The sequence below is a fragment of the Pseudopodoces humilis genome, chromosome 28 (genome assembly GCF_049639895.1).
Source record: "Pseudopodoces humilis isolate 2021_Gansu_Grassland_sample_001 chromosome 28, ASM4963989v1, whole genome shotgun sequence".
NCBI lineage: Eukaryota > Metazoa > Chordata > Aves > Passeriformes > Paridae > Pseudopodoces > Pseudopodoces humilis.
In genome coordinates, this window is record NC_142227.1 from 522,619 (window position 1) to 545,694 (window position 23,076).

General features: G+C 46.5%; 1 protein-coding gene across 4 annotated transcripts in view; it reads right to left on the minus strand.

The window, feature by feature from the left end:
* The window catches only part of KDM4B (lysine demethylase 4B), a 68,333-nt gene that overhangs the window by 27,446 nt on the left and 17,811 nt on the right, over nucleotides 1–23,076 (minus strand). For all 4 annotated transcript variants that reach the window (XM_088067638.1, XM_088067637.1, XM_088067635.1 and 1 more), the window contains exons 6-8: nucleotides 13,045–13,094; nucleotides 10,714–10,817; nucleotides 8,035–8,172 (exon numbers count right to left, since the gene is read on the minus strand). In XM_088067638.1, coding sequence (XP_087923764.1) covers nucleotides 8,035–8,172; nucleotides 10,714–10,817; nucleotides 13,045–13,094 — 292 coding nt within the window. The remainder of the gene's footprint in view (nucleotides 1–8,034; nucleotides 8,173–10,713; nucleotides 10,818–13,044; nucleotides 13,095–23,076) is intronic.

Below are 23,076 nucleotides of genomic sequence, written 5' to 3' on the forward strand. Positions count from 1 at the left end.
GCCTTCATAAACTCAATCAAAAGAAGGCAGAGGATGGAAAAGGACCCAGGAACCCCTCAGGTGCCTCTGGGGGCTGCAGCCACAGCTCTCTCAGGGGCTCTGCTCTAAGGTGCAAAGCTTTGCTTGCACTAAATTGCTTTTCAACTTGAAACTGAGGCTGAGGTAATTGGAGCCACTTTGCAGGACTGGTTTTCACACCTTTTCAAAACCATTCTATCCATTCTTTTGGCAGAAATGCATTAAATTAAACCTGCTTTCTCCCTTTTCTCCTTTCCCTTTTCACCACCATCACTAATAATTTATGGCCATAGGTGAGAGAGGGAGAGAGGAGTCCTTCTGTACAGTTCTCCACCATCCCACATCCTCCAGCTCCTGTTTCTCACTGTGCAAGGACTGGGGCAGTGTTGGCAACCCGAGTGGGAAGGAGCATTTATGGACAGGCACTTTCAGGAAAACTCCATTTAATGAAAAGCGGCTGAGGCCAGAAAGGCTGGAAATGCAATTTGGCCACAGCACAGCAGAACACAGATGGCACCCAAGCTTCCAATCCCAGCCCAGGCTGGAGCTTCCCACGGCATCTCCATCAATCCTGGCCTGAGGGACTGAGCAGGTTTGCCTTAACAAAGTTTAAACGCACCTGTGCGGAGCTACAAAGAGGAACACAGAAGAGCATCCCCAGCTCTGACCTGGACCCAAGAGGTGCAGCACAGACACATCCACGCCCTCAAATCTGCCAGCAAAGCCCGAGGCACCCGTGGCCAGAGGTCTCCAGAGCAGTTTCCAAGCACCAGCAGCTGCAGAGCATCCCCCAGCCGCAGCCCTGGCCAGAGCTGCAGGAGCCCACGCTGAGCTCCAGGGATGCTGCTGGGCTGGGGCTCAGCACTGGCCTCCATCTCCCACATCCCACAGTCTGCACCAGCCAAGCTCCTTTCTGTCCACAAATCTACCATGATGTATGTTTATATTTCAATTTTAATTTCATTCTATTGCTTTCACACCAGCCAGCATGAATAATTTACAAAGCCTCTTTCCTCTGGGGCTCCTTCCGGACCGTGCAGTGATATTTCCTCAGCTGCTGCAGCTGTGTCACAGCCACATTCCCAGCATGGCCAGGACATTTTTCCATACCCTCCCCTCAGCCAGCAGTGAGATCCTGCTGATGCTTCCAATACAGCTGGAAAAGGGAATATTCCTGTGTGTGAGAGAGCTGGAGAGGGAGAATGGGGGAGAGCAGGAGGAGAGCGAGGGTAGAGAAGGGTAAGAAATTGCCTTTGCAGTAAATTCCCTGCTCTGCTCTGTTCCAGCAGGACAAAAAGCAGCAAGATTGTTCCCTGGCAATGACCTCCAGTCCCACACCCTGCCTTCCCCCCTCCATGTACACAGAGCTGCATTTCCTTCAAAGTACTTCACTGTGGTCATAAACACATGTATTTCCTAAAAGACATTACACCCACACCCCCATCATTTCTGCAGAATATATCCTCCCAAATTCCCTCAAATTCTAACACTTTTGTATCCCACTGTTATTAAATTTTATAGAAATGAACATGTCAACACTAAAACACCACCGCTAGGGAGGTATGAAACCTCATTTCCTTTACGTGAGACAAAACCGAACCACAGAACTCCAGGTTGGGAATTCACAGAATTCCTGTGGATCAACAGCCCTGGGCCGGATTTCAGGGTGACATGATCACCCAAACACAGGACTGAATTTGCAACACAAACCTGTCCAAATGACAGGTGAGAAATTCCAGGACTCTGAGATTCATCCAGCACCTTCCCCTCTCCCTCCCTCATTCCCAGTCTGGCTGCCAGCCCCTCGTGGGAGCAGCAGGGCTGGCACAGCCACAGCTCAAACACGGAATAAACAACGGAATATTCATAACTGGGATCCCCAAGGACCCACTGCAAGTCCTGAAAACGGGAGTGGAAAAAAACAAACCAAAAATCAACAGCTTTAGGGTCAGTTCTTTGCCTTTGGTTACAGGGGAGACCCGAAAGAGCAACAAGAGAGGAGTTTCCATATTCACCAAATCTGCAGGAACTTCACTTATTCCACCTTCTGAAGGCTTTTCCCAGCCTCACCTCTGCTTTCCCATAAGTTAATGGCTTTATTAACTATAAGCATATGGAAAAATACTGTAAGGAAATGCACAATTAAGCTTTTTTCCAGCTTTAAACCCCAACATTCTTCCTTTCCTTATTATTTTATTATCTGCAACTCTAATTTGGAGCCTGTGGTAAAATATGTGACCACACCAGGAGCCCTGTCCCATCAATTCTAACTCCAAGACTGACTGGGGGGAATTTGTGGCTATTGAATGTACAACCATTATCATATTTGCAATATTTTTTAACATAAAAACACAAATAAGTCTATATAAAATAACAGTCAAATAAAATTACTGTCTCCTTGAAGTCATAAAATCAAATGATTTATGGAAAAGTGCAGACTGATTCAACTTCCACCTTCAGCAACAGTTTTGTGAGGATATTTCCCTCAATTCCCAACTATTAACACTGAACTGAACCTCAGCAGTTCCATCACACAGGAAAGGTTAATGGAAAATAAGCCTTTTCCTTATGCAGAAATAGCCACCAAAATTACAGATTTTAAGTGGCACCTCTGTTTTCAGGGGAAAAACCCTTCATATTCAGATGAAATCAGCTGGTGAGGCTCAGCTGAGCCTTAATGGAAATTTATCCATCACAAAACCCAACGTGCTCAAAACTGAAATTCTTCCAGCTTTTAAATGCCAGACCAAAATATTTGCTTTTCTACCTGCTCTTCCATAACAATGAAGCCTGAAAACAAGTTCCTGGGAAAGAGGGGTGGTTCTGTGCAAAGGCAGCAGAGGAACCCTCGCTGTCACAGGAACACAGCACCCTGCACCTTCCCCTGCACATCCCCAGAGTTTCAGCTTCTGGGAGAAACAAAGATATAATCAATGTATTGATCACAGAATAATCAATGCTTCTGAGCAGCAGCAATCCACTTTGTTCCCATGTTACAGATGTGCTACTGGGATCCAGAAAAAAAAACAGTTTGGGGCTCCAGCTTCCTTTTCCTTCCACTCAGCCAGTCCCAGTATGTTCCTGAAAGATGAATGGCTGCAATTCTGTGAGTGAGGAGCTCAGCTTTGAGGAGAAGGAGAAAAAACTGGAAAAAGTCCAAAGCTGCATAGCTTGTGTGTTTAATGGCTGGTGGTTGGAAGCTTGTGGGAAAGATGAGCCTTGACCCCCCGTTTGCAGAGTAATTACCAGCATCAACAACAAACCAGTTCATTAGGAAACGCACTGGAGACCCCTCCCAGAGCTTCACAAACAAAACAATTAGGGAAGATTTCCACTCCCCCTGTCCCTGGCTGCAGGACTGGATTCCTCCCTGCCTGCTCCCAAAAAGCTCCCTGAGGATTCCTGGGGTGCAGGAGCAGGGCCAGGGGGAGGCAGGGTCACCCCAGTGCCCCTCACACCCAGCATTTATGGGTGACAGAAACACTCTGGGACTGGTCCCAGCCTGAACAAACGGAATAACCCATCCCAGAGGCCAGAGGGAACTGGTGGCACCGATCCACCCCCAGGGACATTGAGCCCCCCCATCCAGCAGCACCCCCAGCACTGGGATCCAGGAAATCCCACCAAATCCAGGCATTGATTCTCAACTCCCAGAGTTCTTCCTTCATTAACAAAAATCGTGCCAAGAACCTCCCAGCCAGAACTTCAGGAGAGGAGCTCGGAAAAGAGCTGATAAAAGAAAGCTTCCAGGCAGTTTCCAAAGAACAACCACCCCCTTTCCACCTCAGCACAAAAAAGAACTGTCAAAGTTCCTTTTTCTTGCACAGAACCAAGAGCAGGGCATTAGGGATGCTTACAAATAATACAAGAAAATAAGTATGAAGAAAGGTGGAAGAATTTGTACAAGAGCAACTTTGAATCTGTCTGACGAAAATAAACCATGGAAATGTTATTCCATAATAGATTTCTTTAATGTATTCTAAGCTTAAAAGGTCTAATTAGAGTAAAAGAGCAATTTTGAACGTCTGACAAAAATAAACTATGGCAATGCTATTTCATAATAGATTTTTTTATGTGTTCCAAGCTTAAAAGGTCTAATTAGAGTCAGTTGAGGCATAGACACAAAGTAATGCAAAAATACAATTCTGCTTTGCCTTATTTTTGGGACCAATTTTGCAGTATTACCAAACAGGTTTCTGCAAAAACCTCACAAGTTTTATTTTCTTGGGAAATACAGACATATTGAAGGGAAAAATCTACTAAAATGTGAATAGTAAGAACAAAGCTTCAATTTTACCTGGAAAATTATATGCCAGACAATGTTAAGTCACAGATATTCCAAGTAGAAATTTGAGATTATTTCTATATTATTCATACAGCACAGAAAAAATGAGTGAGCAGAAGGTCTGGAAGCAACAAACCAGGTAAGGGATCCTAGGCTGGGATCCAAAAGGTCCCTTCTCTTGGCAGAGCAGGAAAATCCAAAGGGAGGGGTTTTCTTTGTGTCCCCCTCCCCAGCCTGGGATGAGGTGAAGGCTGGTAATTTCAGAGCCCAAAGTGCAGGATTTGGCCAGGAAGGGCAGCCTGACCCTGTTTGATGTTGAGAGAGAGAATTCCAGCAGCTTCTCTGGAGTAAACAGGAGATAAAGGGAGGAATGAAAGTGGCAGCCAGCAGGAACCCAGACCTCCTCCAGGAGTGGCTGCACTTAACTCAAAGTGCAGAAATTGCTCCCCTCCTATCCACTTATTTTCAGTCCAGTTTGCCAAAGAAACAGAAAAGCTGAGCTGGGATTTGAATTTCTGCTAAAACTCTGCACTCTGAAAGGGTCTCTGAATAGCAGGAGGCTCACAGAGCACCTCAGCTACAGGAGGGCACTTTCCTGAAACCCCTGGTTTAAAAGGGTTGTTTGGGCAAAGACACAGCTGTTAAAATCCTCTGGTGGGGGCATGCAAGGGTTTTCAGAAACAAAAAAACAGGAATGCAGGCAGGAACTGCAGGCTCATAGTGCAAAATAAAAAGAAATTAAAAAAAAAAAAAAAAGATGGTAAGGAAAGAAAATTATAATTTCCTGCCTTTCACTCAGCAGCTTTTTTCAACAACCAAACCAAAAAAAAATATGACAAATGGAAGACAAATTACTGAGGAACTCCAACTACAGAGAACAAAGGGAAATATTTCTCCTGAATTTCTAAGCTCTGCCTATGCAGGCAAACACTATCTGTAGAACAGACAAATAAACCCATCCCTCCTCAGCTGTAGCACTGAATCAGGAATGCTGCAGTCCAAAGCAAATATTTGGATTACATCTGACTCTGAAACATTGTGCCAGGATCTCCAACGCTGTGGAAACCCCTCTGAACTCCCTTCCCGGGGGTCTCTGTGTGCCCTGTGCCAGTGACACCCACTCCAAACAGGGCAGCACCTCCCCAGGAGCAGAGCTCTGCAAAGGGGCTGAATCCCCACCAGGCCCTGGGGAAGAGCTGCTGACAGCACAGGGGACTGTCCCTGGCAGCCCCAGGAGCTGGAGCTCTCTCCCATCCCTGAACAAGGCTCAGCTTCCCCCAGGATCAGGTGCAAGAGGAAAGCGGAGCCCGGGCTCAAGGTCACCTTGGCTGGGAGGGAGCTGCAGCACGAGGCTCCTCCAGGACAGATGGAGACATTTACATCAGCAATAAATGGCAGAACAGTTAAAAGCTGTTATTTCCTGCACTTCTGGGCACAGTGTCCAGCTGGAGGGGAGACATCCCCTCCCAGTGGGGCAGCACCACGGCATTAATGCCATGAAGGAGGAGGTCAGACCTTCCTCTGAGTCTGACACTTGCTGAGAGCACAGAGATCCAGCCCTGAAGAATTCTGCACATCATGAAAGACAACGTGAAATTTGTCTGTCACAAACCCCACTCAGCACTGGGGCTGGAGGAGCAATTAAAAGGAGGATCAGAAAATCAGACCCAAGGGATAAAAGCACCTGTTCTAACTAAAAACCCAAGGAGAGAAAGACTCCAAAACCTCACACCACGTTCTCAAAAAGCTTTGAACCAGACAGGACAGCTTAGATTACTGACTTGGTATTCACCAAACCAGTTTCCATTGGAATTTTAAGGATCTGTCCATCCTGGTTACTAATTTATAGATACAAGTGGATTTACCCACTGGTAGTTTCCCACACTACTCTACAGCCATTGCTACTTTTTTTGCTAATCCTGACACTTGTTCTACAACTGGAGCAGGACTGGTGTCTCAGAAGCTGATCTTTACACTCCAGGCTGGTTATTCTGTGTTTTTTACAGCCCAGGCAGGTTCTCTGTGGGCTGCAGAACATTGCACCCATCTGGCAGGCAATTAGCACAGCTCTGCTCTCCCCGTGAACCCTTACCTTCCTCCCTTGCACTGCACCACTGACACACAGCTCTCAGCAGAGCAGAATCCAAACCTCCTCCTCAGGATGATGTCCAGGAGAACATTATAACTGGCTAATTATCAACCTTCCCTTGTCCCCATTCTCCTGAGTGCTGGCAGGACAAGGAAAGGAGGGAATCACTCTCAGGGTCACTGCAGGAAGAGCAGGAGCCTGCAGAGCCTTGCCCACACTTCCCAAGAACTTTTATAAATGAGTATATGGTAAGGAAAAAACCCCAAACCTGCCTGCACGTGAGCAAGGATAATCTAATTGTGCATGGGAGCATATAAATCAATAAAGTCATTTTTTAAATATAGGAAAGCTGTAGTAGTTAACTAAAAAGTGCAGGCAGCTCCAGTGCACACCCTCAGCTGATCATTCCTTAGGTCCCTGCTTAACCTCAAGTGAGATTTGAAGAAAGCTTTGGCCTCAAGATGTAACAAACTCCCCCCTCAGCTGGGACCCCCAGTCAGGCATCCCAGGGTTAATTAACACGTGCTTTACAGCAATATTAACCAGGAAGCTCAGAACAGACAAGTGCCATGGAGTGCAATGGGAATAAATTGGGCATCTCCTTCCACACTTCCACTTTGTGTCCCCAGATCTGCTCCGAGCTCTGCTGCTGCTTGTTCAGTAATTTCACGCTACGCTGCTTAACAATGTAAGCATGGAGGCTCCATCTAAAACTGCACTTCCCAAATGTCACTTGTTTGTGAACACATGGCTGAACCCAAAATTGCTTTTAATATTCGAGTGGTGCCTGCTGGCTCTGTTGTAGTTAAGGGTCTGTCTGAATTTCCATGATAAACCCCATTTTCTGGGGTGGAATACCATGACCACTCACTACACATAAACCTGCTTTACAAGGTCACAGCAGACAAACACCATTTTTTACATTTTTAAACCAAGGCTGCTTGGCTATTTTTGGGTTCCAGACACCTGACACTGATTTGAGGCCTCTTACAGTTTAAGGTTTTTCTTACCATCCCTTTAACAAATGCAAATGTCTGACCCATCCCTGGCAGTGTCCAAGGCCAGGCTGGACAGGGCTTGGAGCAGCCTGGGATAGTGGAAGGTGTCCCTGCCCATGGCAAAACTTCCCAGATTCTACTGAACGAGCTTTGCTGCAGTTATTCTGCAGACTTCAAGCCAGGAGAGCAGGAGTGCTGTCACAAACCAAAGCACACCAGGAATCTGCTCTAATGAGAAATAACCACACAAACATAACTCTCCAAACTTAACTGAGTGCACAGATTGGAGGAATTTGGGTATTTTCAGAGTGCTATTACCATAGTGTTATTAAAGCTTAAAAGTATTTCCAGCTTATTCCTTCCCCTCCAGTGTGTACCTAATGAGTTGTGCTCAGTTACATCAGTCACCTTATTCACCGTGAAACGCACTCTGGATGCACCAGAAAACCCATTCCAACTTACCAACCCCAAAACAAGCTGTTCACAAGGTGAATGCAACACTTGAGGAACTCATTCCTACACCCTCAGAATAACACAAACGATCAAGAGGCAGAGCCAGCAGCGTGGGACAGTGAGAGAGCACGTCCCACAGCAGAGGTGAGGAGCAGGCACAGCCCAGGGCTCTGTGCTCCCAGCTCACACACCTGTGTTGCCATCTTGCCGTAGTCGATCCAGCGCAGCGTGGCGAAGTTGGTGGACTCGGCGCAGTTGAAGCCGTGATTGAAGCCAGCGTGGTAACCATAAGGAAATGTGATCATAAACTCCCCAGCTTCCTGGGTGATCTGAAAAACAAAGGCAAAAGGAGGAGACACCCCACAGGTCACTTAATGCAGCAGCTGGAGAACAGAGACCCATTAAGAAACCCCAATGATTAAATCTCTTTCCACTGGAGGGTCGGCAGAGCAGCCATTGCCAGCTCTTGGCTGAGCCTGGAACATTCCTGGTGAACTGCAGGAATCCTCAAGAATTTCTCTTAAGGGAAAAGCTCAGAACAGCAGATGGAAGGGCATGATCTGAACTGTTTACACCTGCAGGCTCCAGCTACAGAAGGGTTTCAGGCTCCAACTTTCCAAGAGATCAATGAATCTTTGATGTGACCACTTCGGCTCATGGCAGTTCCAAACCTTCATCCCCACACCCATGCCAGAGCAGCCTAGAGCCCTGGATTTCCCTTCTAACATTCCCTCTGCATGGCAGGGTCCTTCTGAAGCACCTCCTGCCCTCCCTGTATTTATTTCCCCGCTCACATTTATCAGCCTCACTCACACCTGCTCACCCAAAAGTCAAACACCCTAAAGCTTACAGCCCATCTTTTGTCTGCCTGGGGAACTGCCCAGAGCAGCTGGGGCTGCCCCTGGATCCTGCAAGTGTCCAGAGCCAGGCTGGGCTGGAGCAGCCAGGGACAGTGGCAGTGTCCCTGCCATGGCAGGGGTGGCACTGGGTGGGCTTTAAGGTCCCTTTCAACATGAACCATCCTGTGACTCAACTTTAATAAAATTAAAACAACAATAAGCATTACAGACATTATTAACAAGAACTGAACTCTACAGATCACAGCTGGAACCAGAGGCAAATCAATCTTGATGCTTCTAAAAAAGCCCTCTTTTTATATCTTGTGCAGAAAAACCACTGGGAAAAAAAGAACTTTAATTGTTAAGAGCATGGCCTGAACCACGGGAGCAACTCCCAGCCCAGCTGCCCCTCGTGCAGCAGCACCTCCCCTCCACGGGGTATGGAAGAGGCAAAGCTTGACCTTCCCTGTCTTTCCAACCCAGCAGTGCTGACAGAGCTCTCAGAGCTGTCACAGGCCAAGAATTCCGGCTGGATTCCTTCCCACAGCCATAACTCACAGCTCTGAGCCCACAGAGGCTCCAGGGACTGCACTTCCAAACACAAGGATGGGGCCAAATGCAAGATGTAAACAGACACAAGTTCAAACATCTCCCCCTCAGCTGGGCCAACATCTCAACTTGCTGATGTCATTAATTTAGCAGAGAGGGAATAAAAGCTGCTGTGATACACTCGAGGCTGCTGCAGGATCCCAGGAGGAGGTGCTCAAGTCCAGCCTGCATCCATCCCCTCCACACACCCCAGCAGTGCCACTCTGCTGCCTTCAAAGATGAACAGATCATGTTTCTGTCAGTGAAAGCACATCCCGGTGTCTCCATCTCAAGCCCACATCATCCATGGCACTGCTGTCAACATTATCCCACAATAAATTAGAAAACACTCCAGATGATGGATAGGCCATGCAGAAAAGTAATAACTATTGAAGGAAAGCCAGCACAAACTGCCACTCATGAAGAAAGCCCCAAATTTACTGACTTCTGCAAGCTCTTGAGGAATAAATGGAGAAATCAATAGGAGATTACAGAAATACACATTTTTAATTATTAAAAAGCCCTAGTATTGATCTGTTTCTTTTTTTCCAGAACAGCATTATAGAGATTTATAAATGCTGCCTATTTCAACTTCATTGAAATCCGCCAAGAATTCAGATGAAGGGATCCTATCTCTATTCCTGAGGAAAAGTGGCACTTGTTCCCTGCTTGTGAATAACAGTGATCCTCCTCCAACAGCCACGATTTCAGGACAGGGCTTGGAGCAGCCTGGGACCGTGGAAGGTTTCCCTGCCCATGGCAGGGGTGGGGCTGCCTGGGATTTAAGGTCCCTTCCCACTCCACAGTTCCATGGAACCAGTTTGGAGCAGGCCTCTGACACTTCCCACATGCACAGGCAGCTCTGGCTCCGTGTGCTGGGAGCACCCAGCAGCAGTTTGAGTGATTCTGCACAGATACAAATCCCTGTAACCACACTCGGCTGAGGAGATTTACTTCTTGCCACAAGACTTTAAGAATAAGCACATTAAAACGATCATACCAAATAAACATGACCCCTCTTTTCAAATCAGGGCTTAAGAGCTGCAGGGATCCTTCCAGGCTTAGAGCAGCACCAACACTTACACAACAGGGAACCAGCACAGCCAGCTCCTCTTTGGGTCATACTGGATCCACAAGAAAATAAAGAAGTGTTTCCTAATCTCCAGTGGGTTTTGCTGCACCTGATGAGCCAGAACACCCTTATTAGCTCATCCCTCTCTACCTGAGAGGCTCCCTAATTGCCAGAGCTTGTTCAGTGCCAGCTTCTCCTCCCTCCAGTGTCTCAGCCAAACCCCAAAGCCTCCTTTCTGCAGGCAGGCACTCAATGTGACAATGCCTTTGGAAAGGAAGCCAGCTCCCCCCAGGCTCTGCTGAATCCACTCCCCAGGAGAGAGGAGCTGTGCTCCCCACAGGCTGCAGCCTCTCCTGCATCCCTGCACCTACCCTGTCAAAGGGAATGCCGTACTTCTTCAGGATGGAGGGAGAAATGAGGGTCATCTTGTGCCGGAGGAAAGCATCACATCCCTGAGAGCTTCCTGGGAAAAATCCTGTGGAGACATTCAGAGCAGGAGCATCACTACAGGACTGTTCTTGGGAAAACAATCAAACTGTTAAACTCCAGATCATCCTGCCCTACATATCACTACCTAAAGGGAAAAAATGTTAATTTTCAGTGAAAGGGAAGGAAATATCTCCATCCCAGGCAGTGGCACGAGGGACACGTTCACACTGGTCACCAATGAGTGGCAGAGGCAGCAAGGCCTGACCCAGTCAGAACCTCAACACCATTAAGTGGTAAATTCTACCCAAGGTCCACGCTGAGTTATTAAAACAAATCACAAATAATAAGAAAAATAAAACAGTGGTAAACACTGACCAAACCCCTCAGTGGCAGCTCAGCCAATGGAACCTGGTTTTCCCCAGGATCGTGGCTTTCCCTCCAAGTGGCTGATTCCATAACAGATTGTGTGTTTAGAGGGACTCAAACCCATCACAGTTTAGGAAAACAAATAACCCAAGCTCTGGAACCAAAAGTAATTGATGAGACATAATGGAAGGGGTTTCAGAAAGTCAAAAGGATTACTGGATTCCAGGTTTTCTTATATTTTTGTACTAAAAGCATTTCAATTAAAATTATGACTGTCTGCTACCCAGTCTGTCGTCCCTCTCTGCAGTTCCTCTTTTTAATGCACAGTTTAAGTGGCTCTCATTAAAGCCACTAATAAAGAAGCACATTTTAAGTGATTAGCACCAATAACATGGCAACACATTAACATTCTCTCCATGGGCTCCATGGCTCTCCCAGTGAGCCCATTTACAGCTCAGCTATTCATTTTCCATATTAATTGCACACTCATTTCTCCATAGTAAACTTCTCCCCACTGATGCACAGGACAGGGGAACGGCCAGGCAGCAATTTTGGCTCTTTGCAGAGTTAAATCATCACTCACCCAGCTTCCAGAGACAGGAAACTAAAATAAAGACCAGATCATTGATGATTTGCTCCTGGTTTTGCAGCACAAACCATCTCCGTGCCTCAAAATTGATCATCCGTAAAAATTAGTTACAAACAGCAAGAAACTTATTATTGCTCCTGTCAGACTTGGAGTGGTATTTCAGAGTCTGCAGAGCACAAGTCATCTGATTGATTGACTTCTTATAAAAATTACTTTTTTCATCTATTAAAACCTGGCAAATGACTGAGCTGTAGCTTTGAAATGCAACATTTCTGAGCAGCCATTTCCAGAGTTATTTGTATTTCGGGATCATGGAGCTCAGTGCCCAGAAAACAGCAGCACCAAGCCCCAGGACACTCATCCCCAGTTATTCTGCATTTTCCCCACACAATCAGTTGCTCCCCTTGACACCCTGGAGTATGCTCAGCAGGAAAAGGCAGTACAGGAATTTGCCTCTTTTCTGAGAAATCAGCATTAAAACTTCTTTTCTTTTGCATCAAAGTCTTCCAGATTTCCCTGCCTGCTCCTACCTTCACCACCAGATTTAAACCATTCCAGTTGCCTCACTGGAGATGAACCATGGAGATTTGGAGTTAATTATTCTGGGCCAGCAGCTTTTTTTAGCTGGGCAGCTCCTTGAACATTTGCAAGTGAACAAAAATAGAAACAACACCAACAAATTAAAACACATCCACTTCTGCAGCCAGACATCTTCCCTGAAGCTTGAGAGGTGGGAGTTTGCCACAGCTCAAAGTAACTCTGCCTTCCCCCACCTCCATTTTCCTTTTCTTTTTCCCTCCCTTTCTTTGTTTTGGGTTTTTTTTTTTTTTCTTTTTAAGATGAACTTTATGGCACTGAAAAATAGAGGATGAAGCTAAAATAAAAGGAAAACCAGCAAATACAGAATATATTTATAGGGTGAAGGAGCAATGGGTACAAATTGGAAGAGGGGAAATTTAGGTTCAATATCAGCCAGAAAATGTCTGTTGTGAGGGTGGTGAGACACTGGAACAGGTTGAGGCTGCCCCATCCCTGGGGGCTTCCCTGGTCCAGGGGAAGGTGGCCCTGCCCATGGCAGGGTGCAGTGGAAGGATTTTTAGGGTCCTTTCCAACCCAAACCCTTGTGGATTAAACCCATTGCCCAGACATGAGGGCTTGGCCTCAATGCCTCAAAATTCAAGGTTTTTTCATGGAATTTTAGTTGAGGTCACGCCGTGCCAGGAGTCCAAGGCTCGGAGGGAAGAGTGGGAAGGAAAATCCCTGCCAGGTTCTCTGGCTGAGCAGGAGCAGCAGGACCCAGCCCCAAGGCAGAGCTCACCTTTGGCCAGGCGTTCCAGCCTCTTGCCGTGCTCCGGGGGAATGGCATACCTGGCAGGAGGGAACAGAAATCAAAACATCAGCTCTTAGTGTAGAAACAGTGAAAGGAAAAGGCTGGGAACAAGTGGGGTGATCACCCTCAGCACAGCACACAATGGCTGGCAATAAAACCAAAATTCTCTGTGTCTGAGAGACATCAGTAACACACAATCCAAGGGAAAAAAACAGCATTTACTACAAGTCCTTAGACATGTTACATGAAGTGTGTGATTTTCCTGCCACTTTCTCAAACAGCATCACAAGATCTCACAAGGTAGAAGGAAAATCGAGAAGACAAAGTGATACAGCACTGGAAACCTCAGGAATAAGTGAGTGCAGGGAACAGCAGGTGTGTTCTCCATGGGGAAAAATATCTGCAAAATAAAACTCTGCTAAACATTAATAAGCAAGAAACGGATGGGCTGAAAAGGTGTGAAGGAGGGTCTGTGTGCTTTGGAAAAGAATAAACCTTCTGTGTAAACAGCTTTCATTTATTCAAAAAGGTAAATATTCTTCAGCACAGCTCGAGGAGTCATGGCTCAATCCTTATGTCCCTGCTGGATTTCAGTGTCTGATGTGAAAAAATGGAATTAAAGTATTCAACATTTTTCTTGATGAGGTGACCCTGAAAATGCAGGGTCTGCTGATGAAAACATCATTAAAAGGTGTAGAGAACAATTTCTTACAGTAGGGGTCAACAAGGTGCAAAAGAATTTGATTGGAATTTTTTTTTTTTAGTGCAAATTATTGAACATAATTCTGGAAAAACAATCCACTGTCCCAGAGGTCTCAGACACAGGGCTGGGTGTGCCCAGCACGTACAAACACCAGGGAAGTTTCAATGGCTTTTTCTCCCCAAAAGCTGTTAGTTCTCTCAGTGCTTTGAGGTTCCCAGTATTCTCAGGAGCAAAGCCAGGTGACAGAGATTTATGTGTTCAGGTTATAAGAGGGGAACTGAATACCAGGATCCATTTAAATGTGTTTAACATGATGACACACAATAATATTGCCAATGGAAATCTGTAAATCATTGGTTGCATTCTGCAGCAAATTAAATATGGCTCTCCCCGATTTTTGTGACAGAGAATTCTGAGAATTTACATTTGTGGCAATGGCATTTATTGCCAGCTATAACTTCTCTTCAAAGTGAATAATAAAAAATACATTATTTTTGCTATTTCCAATAAAGATGCCAAAGCCACCCTGTCTCCTACCCCAGGCTGGGATCAGGATATTGCAGGAGGGGACTCAACAACAGGTGCTGGGCTGGGGGCTCCCAATGCACCTGATTCTGGGGGATTGCAGCCAGACAAATTCTGCATTTTCAAGTGTCAAAGCAGGACTGGGGAGAAGCAGCTGCAAGGCCCAAGCTGTGTCAGGAAATCCAGCACACCTGGGCTGGCCCGGAGGGGGATGACAGCACACAAACCTCACGCAGGGGCCTGCAGGGTTTAGGCACTAAGCTGATTTCAACTGATGGCTTAAAAAAAATTTAAGGCCAAATACCACGTAGCACCAAATCTTGTAAAATAATAAATGCAGCTATGGACTCACAACATCCCCTGACCAAAGTTTGACAGTGCCTTAAATTGCATAATTATCAAACAATTCAATTTCATTTGTCTGGGACAAAGCTAGTGGCTTTTATTTTACAAAGACCATTCATCACTTACATAAATGTGATAAAACTAATCCCGATCCAAAGCTCCTTTGTGGGATTAATGTCCCTTAAAACAGGGAAATGAGACATTCCATTCCTTCTGGGAAAAATGCTGAAGGATTGGGAAAGAACTAATTTATGGCTACAAGGCTGCTGATGATTAATGTAATATCCCCAGTCTACAATGCAACCTTCACTTAATTAGTGCCTGTAATTGGGAGTTGTAAAGATAAGATTAATTGAATCTGGAGGATGTTAAAAGTTTAATACATTGGAACATGGTTATTGTGTTATCTGAAACTGCAGCCTGCAAAAAGCCAAACGAGGCTTTAGAGAACAGCCCATGGAGAGACAAAGAAAAAAGAATTGCTTGGATAGAAACCAGCCAGAGAGGAGGAATTTCCAGCTTATAAAAAAGAACTATATGTAATAGTATACAAATCAAAATACCCCAGCACAGAATGGTAATAGCTGACTCCAATTTTAGAAATTAACTTTTTTCTTTGGGCCAGCCTTTAGGAAGCAGAGCCTACACATCCCTCTGCATTTATTCTTAGGAATTCAAAATATTAGCTGCAGAAGAGAATTAAAACTAGGTCAAATTCTGATTTAAGTTATGCTCAAAGATCTGACTGATTTACATGAAGATAGGCTATAAAGACAGAATTTGGGCTGCTATTTAAAACCAGGAAGAGAAACAGAAGGCTCCTGCGTGTACGGCACAGACTGAGCTCCATCTACACACAAAATGATTGATTACAAGGCAGAACAAGGAGGGAAAGATGAAAAATTCTGCAGCCCAAGGGGGCAGTCACTGAGGAATGAACAGGCAGGAAGGGCTGGCTCTGGGTGCCACCGCTGCCACCGACCCCTGCTCGCTGTGAGGAGGGACAGCAGTTCTGGTGTCCCTCGGTTTGTCACCATCCCTGGGGCTCAGCTCAGCTGCAAAACCTCAATTCCACAGGCAACCCACAGGTCTGGGCACGGTAAAAAATATCCAAGAATTTCCTTTTCTACAGGCATGACTTCAAGAGCCCCCAGTGCTGGAACACTGACCTGGATCTGCCCCCAGGCAAAGGGACATTTATGGCCACAGAGCCAAACCCGCAGCTGAGAGAAGAGAAATCAAACTCCCAGGGAACTGAGCTTGCAAACCACCCTCCAGTCTGTGCTCCAAAACTTGCACAGGGTGATCAAGACAAAGGGCCAGGCTTCACCCAAAACCCTGCCACTCAGCAGTTTGGGGATTACAGCAGGAAAAATGTGCTGCTGCTCTGCCAGGGAACGCAGGATTTACACAACAGGGAAAGAAAAACCAGCTCAAGATACAAAAAGTTATAGTTTGTGACTCAAATGTCATCTTACCCCCAAGTCAACAACCTGAAAGTAATATACTGAGCCTTTTAAATTACCTTTTTCTACTTTCCACCAAAACAACAGAAAATCCCTGAAGTGGATCAAGTACTACTTGTACACATCTAGAACTTGCTGTTCTGTGGGAATGACTCTCAGCTTCCAAATTTATTTCATGAAACCTAATTCCAGCATTTCTGATCTCTACTTCCATTTTCTGAGTTCTTGAGTCAGGATCACAAGTCCAAAAGGCTTTGCCCCAAAGCTATAAATGTATTAGAGAATGATCTTCCTGGAGTGGTGGCTTGCTTTTGCTAATATGGACTCATGGAATCCCAAAGCGTTTTGGGTTGGAAGAGATCCTAAATATCCATTTCCACCCCAGCCATGGCAGGGACACCTCCCACTGTCCCAGGAGCTCCCAGCCCCAGTGTCCAGCCTGGCCTTGGGCACTGCCAGGGACCCAGGGGCAGCCCCAGCTGCTCTGGGCACCTCTGCCAGGGCCTGTCCCCCTCCCAGCCAGGAATTCCTTCCCAACATGAGTTTAACTGGACAGCTCCCTCTCTACCCTTAACACAAAAGAGAGGTCTGTCCTATTTGCCATCATAGGATATCATTAATAGAGTAATTTTCTTGGTGTTTTGTTTATTCCCCTGGAATGGGGCTTGATGGATGTGGATAATTATCAGACTATAAAAGCCAGCAAATGTGCTATTTTCTATCGCTCTAAATCATCAAACAAATAAAGTGTGAAACAGCATTTCTGAATACAATTTTCCCCTCTAATGGCTTAGAATTATTATCAGGAACAATGAGAATAAATAAGCAAATGTCTTGTGAATTAAGAATTAAACAAGTGTGTCAGTAAAAAGGAGCATTCAGGCCATCCTGGGATGGAGGGACCCCTTTGGAGGCCACCAAGGAATGACGTAACAAGGAATTCATTTGGGCAGCTCCCAGATCCTGGTGCTCCTCAGGGACCTCCCAGTCCCAGGCTCTCCCCTCACTGCTGCTTCTCAAAGGGAGTCAGCTCAGTTTTGGCTTCCAGTGGCCAAAGAACTAAAACTTCATCCACAGCAAAGGCCTGCTCACAGCTGTCTTCTCCTTATTTGAGAGGAATTTTCCTCACCTGAAGCCATCCCTGCCTTTGGCAGAGGACCAGACCATGCTGTCCCTTCACCCAACATCCCTCAAAGCTTCCAAGACCTTTTCCCACTCCAGCTGTCGCTCCCAGAGTTGTTGAGTTACACCTTGTTCTGCACCTCATTTCCACCCTCCTGCACCAACACAGAGCAATTAAGCAGAGATTATTTCACCAAATCCCACTCCCCACTCTCTGGGAGTCTGGGCTCCATGGGCAGGGGCAGGTTCAACCACGAGACTCTGGAAATGTCACTCCAGTGCTGTTCCTGGGAGAAGGTAAGAAACTCAATTTCACAGTGTGTGCACAAGGTCTGCCCAAGCAGGCCCCACACAGTTTAACACACCATAATTATGGAATAAGGAACAGAAACAGAACGGGAGCAGCACATTTAAAACGCCCAGGCCAACGTGTCAAGCTGGGGTGAGTTATCTGTCTTCAAAGCAGATTTAATTGTGCCAAGAACAGTGACCCTTTAAGATTCAAATGCCAACCTGCTCTCAGCCACGACAGGCAGAATGAAAAGCTGCTATTCCAGTCTCTGTAAGGCAAAGGGTGCCCATAAACCCAGAATCTGAACCCTGACCTTCAACATCTTTAGCCCCCATGACAGCAGCAAAGCCTCCAAAGAAAAGCCCCTGGTCCATCAGGAATATTTATCAGCCAGCAGAACCATTAAGAACAGCATTAGCACAGGCTGGCCCCTCCCTGCAAGGTTCAGATCCTGCTCCTGAGGCCTCATTTTTCTACAAGGTAAAACATTAAACAACATCTCCTCAGTGTGTCAGAGCAAAGCTCAGGGTAAAAGTGGGCAGAACACTAGAAGCTCCCAGAATATCCTGAGCTGGAAGGGACCCACAGGGATCAGAGTCCAACTCCTGCTGCCCAACATTATTTTTAAGCTGTTTTGCCTCAATGAGAAAAGAAAAAAGATATTTCAACAAGAAGAACTGGTTGTTCCTTTGTTGGTAGTACTGTCACCTCTGCCCTCCTCCATAATTAACCTTCCTTCATCCCTCTCTCCCAACAATTCGTTAAAATACTGAAATCAACTCCCTTTCTTCTCCTCATCAAACCTGAGGCTGGCCCACACTGAATGGGATGGAAACCTCCTGTTTCCCTTCTCAACATCCTGGTTAGGAAAGGAGAATGTCTGGCCTCCCTCTCCTCTCCTTCTGCTGCCTCCTTCCATCAGGAATGCAAACACTGCCTGGAGATAAGATCACACAGGGATCAGAGAGCTCCTTGCTCCAAGGAAAGAACCTTTATCAAGGGCCTGAGGTTTTATCTTGAACGGATCATTCCACAGGACAATGGGTGATGGAATTCAGTATCTTTAACCAGCAGTGTCAATGATTTCAAATAATGACATTTTTATTGAAATACACCCAGGGTGAGAGATAAACACCGAGGCCAGGGAGTATCAACTCCAAAAGCTGTAATTAGGAGCAAATAGGTATTGACAGGACCAAAACCCACCTGCCTCCCACAGCTGCTCAGTGCAACCCCTGGGGAACCTGCACAGAGAGAAAATCAGGGCAAACCTGCTCAGGAAGGGCCTGAGCACCACCCAACACAGCCAGCACCCACCAAACACAGCCAGCACCCACCAAACACAGCCAGCACCACCCAACACAGCCAGCACCCACCAAACACAGCCAGCACCCACCAAACACAGCCAGCACCCACCAAACACAGCCAGCACCCACCAAACACAGCCAGCATCCACCAAACACAGCCAGCATCCACCCAACACAGCCAGCACCCACCAAACACAGCCAGCACCCACCCAACACAGCCTGCACCCACCAAACACAGCCAGCACCCACCCAACACAGCCAGCATCCACCCACAGGACCCATTTCACTCCAGAAAATCCCTTCTCACACACACACCTTCCTCATTAGCCACAGTATGACGAAATGGCAGCGATTCTGCTGCCAGTGGAACAGCAGGATGAAAAACTCCCTCCTTCCCCAAAGAAACTCAAGTTGGGACTGCAAACTCTCCATTTGTTTTCCAGTGAGGATGGGCAGAATATCTCAGGTCACTCTGAAGTTGAGATCAAATCCCTGGGGACTGAGTCCTGGAAGATTAGAGTCGAGCCTAACTTGTGCCAATCATGTACTTCTAAAAGACTCTTCAACCCTTAGAGTTGCCTTGAGCTAGAAATAGGATTAAAGAGCCATTAGTTTCCAGAAGTGACATTAGACAGGAGCTTTTTAAAATTCTGATTTTAAAGCAATATGAATTTTCAAGAGGTACAACTGAGCTCCCAGATTAGCACAATGGGCTACTTTCAGTGATTCACTAACCCCCAGCTCAACGAATACAAAGAGATTTTTCCAGAACTCCAAACGCAATTTTAATTTTTTATTTTTTTTTAAAGCAGAGAGTTTAATGTGAACAACCATCTGCTCTTGGAAGGACTCTCAGTGCCCCAGTCCAGTCAGCTCCACAGCACAAGTGCCAGGCACAAAGCCCAAAATTGCAGAGCACACTGGAGTGTCTCTCCCTCCACGTGTAAAAATAACCCAAAGCCTGCCTCAGCCTGCAGTGAATGAGCAGCATGAAGGAGCCATTTCACTAAGAAAAGGTGTTTGGGGAAAAACATTATGAAGTCATTTACTCATTCAGTTTAGCCAAGAAGATAATTAGTACACAATTCAACAGAGATGAATGACTACAAGATTCATCCCCTTGCCATTCCCCGTTATTTGTTTGGAAGAACCTGTTCACATCAGATTTATTTCCCTAAACTGGCAATCAGATTATTAATTACTGGTTGTTTTTGTAGTGGATGCCATACAAATAGAAAGAAAAGCAAAGATTATGGTTCAAAGAGCCTGTATTCTAAAATAATAGCTCGTTTCAGCTCCAGAAACAAGGGGAAAAAAGGTAACCAGGGGAGATCAGAGCTATCTGTGCCTTGTACCAAGTGACCTGTGTGAGCTGCCTCCCTCACCGGGCACAGCAACACGTATTCCTGAGAAAAACACGGATAATTGCCTACAGCAGAACAAAAGAAATTTGCTCATGAGTAATGAAAGATATTCTTAGACTAGGAAACCCCTTGTGCTAGAGGTGCAATGCCTCTACACACACACTTTTCTTTTCTGAGGAGAAAGAAATCCAGCATTCCAAAGGTTTAATGCTCCCCATCCATCAAACTGCAGCGTTCCCAACTACAGCTGCTTTGAAGTGAGAGCTGTGTTCTTGTCAGCATCAAAGCCACAAGTGTTGTAGCTGAGATTTGATAAAGATCACTGACACAGTTTGTAAAGTTTCCTTTATTTCTTCTGTTTGATCCCCTCTGTGTGGCTGATGGGGCATTGGAAACGAAGGGGATGCAAAGCCAGCACATTTATTCCTTGGAGCATTAAGGAAGGGGTTAACGAGTGCACAGCTCTCAGACAGCACCAGTGCTGTTTAAGTGCTGTCATTACTACGGGCTCCTCTTATTTTAAACCTCACTTGTGCTGCACTTGGCATCACCCCTCGACAATTTTCTCTGCTGAGTAAAGAAAAAAAAAAACTCCCCGCTGATTTCTGCCAACGTGTTAACAAAATGTGAATAAAGACAAAGCTCTGCAGCACCACTCCTGATTCCTCTGGCCTTCCCCAGCCCTGCTGCCAGCTCTATGCCAAGCTGGAATTTGCAAGCTCATTGTCCCAGGGGGCCGAGTCAGATCAGGCTGAAGGAGTGAGATGGAGCATGGAAGCACATCTCCCTCCCCTCCAGTCTCAGTGCTCTGCCCAAAAGCCTCTGTTATTAAACCAATCTGTGATCCTGTCAGACTTCCATAGATCTTCATTTCAAAGCAGGCCTGAGCTCTGAGCAGACACTTTCAGAAGGCAGGGATGGGTTGGAGCAAGAGCCTTCCTGGATCCAAGAGCTGCTTCTGGCAGCCCAGCTGGGGCTCCTGGGCTGGAGGGACCAGGGCAGGAGCCACCCCAGATGCTGCTGTGGAAATGGGGGTGACCCCACATCTGCACCTCCTCCTGCCAGCATCCTTCTGGAAAGTGCCAAGAGGAAGCACGGGTGGGAAGGATCTCCTCTGCCTGGTCAGGTACAGCAGCTCACAGATGAACCTCAGCCTCTGAGATCTCTGATTTCAACCAATGGAACAGGCTCAGTAAAGACAGACATAAAATGCACAGACTGAAACTGAAATGGCAGCAAAGCACAAAATAATTCCATGCCTTCTGCAGTGGGTTTGGGTGAGAATAAAAACCAGAGAGGGCTCTGGGGGGAAGCACAAACACAGCACAGAGCTGTGAAAGGGGGGCTGTGGCTGAGACAAATCCATCTGTCCCTCCTCACCCAAGTCCCACAGCTGATTCCATCGATCCCAGGGTCTGCTTTGACCTTCATGGCATTTTCTCTCAGTTAGATGAGGGTGAATGAAGAAAGGCAATACTTGAGTCCTAACTCCCCAAATTCTCTGCCTCCTCTGCAGCAGAAAAATGACCTTTTCATAATCTGTCTACAACAGCCTAATGAAAGACCACAGGAACCTGAGTCTATTAAAAAGAGAAATCTCCACTATTCCAATTGCAGCACCTGATTGGGAAGATAATCCAAGCCAGAGCTCGTTCAGGTCACGGACCATGTGCTGACCCCACGGATTCTGAAAGCAAAGCAGCAGTGAGCACCATCCCCTCATCCCTCTCCCCCAGCTCCAGGAAGAAGGGCTGGGGAGCTGGGCAGTGGTTTGTGCTGATTAACTAATGACTGCAGGGCTGTTAATGACTCGCTGCTCTCAGGGAATTACAGGGGGATACAGCTCTGCATCCCAACACAGCCCAGCATCCACGCACCCCCCAGCAAACCCACGTGCACACGGATTCTCAGTGCAGAAAGCCCATTCCAAAGCAGATTTCACCTTCATTTTAGAAGAGTCAGGAGAGTGAAAAGCTGTTCTGCCTGGCCATACTTTATCTCACTTTCCTTTTATCCCTTTTAATGAATATCCCTGTTCCTTTCTCTCTCCCTTTTATCAACAGAAAAGGGTCTTGCTCTGCCAAATCTGCCTGAGAGCAAATGGTGTAGCAGTTAATCTATAAATCAACCATCACCATAAATTCTGCTCTTTCTCCATCCAAAACTGCAGAGCTGTAAAAGAGATTACATGGGACAGCAGAGGCAGGAAGGAAATCTGGGAGCTGTGAGGAGCTGCCACCACGGCCAAATGACCTTCCCTGCTTCTCCTTTCTCCCCACTCCACCCAAAAAGCCTCCAAACCTCTGCTGCCAGGCCTGGAACACTTTCAGGAGCAAGGACACCTCACACACTTCCCATGGAAGATGATGCAGACCCTGGGGATTGAGAGAGGAAAGGCTGCAGAATCTTCTCCTGAATTCCCTAACACCAAGAAACAGGAAAAGCAAAACTCAGAAAAATTAAAATTCTCAGTGTGGAGCATCAGCTCCCTCAAGGGCAAATCTCAGCTGAGATTCCAGCTAATGCAGCCTAAGGAATCTCAGGATCTCCAGGGTGCCAGGGCTACTGAGACCCCAAAAACCAACACTTGCAGTGCCATCTGATCCCTGCAGTGACCCCTGAGAGGAGGGAATAGCAGGAGGCAATAAATGATGAAGGGTCGGTGCAGCCACACAGTTCTGTACCAAACACCAAAGCAGCTGCCTGCAGTGGGGTTACAACATCTGGGGGGTGTTAAAGCAGGGGGACAGAGCAGAATCTCACGGGGAGAGGCGGAGAGGGGCAGCATCCTGCACGGAAAATGAGCAGAGAAGCTGGGAGAGTTAAGCTCCGTGACTGTATTAGGTCATTTCCCCCTCCAAGGCAGTTTTCCAGGGATTAACGTCTCCTGTCCTGA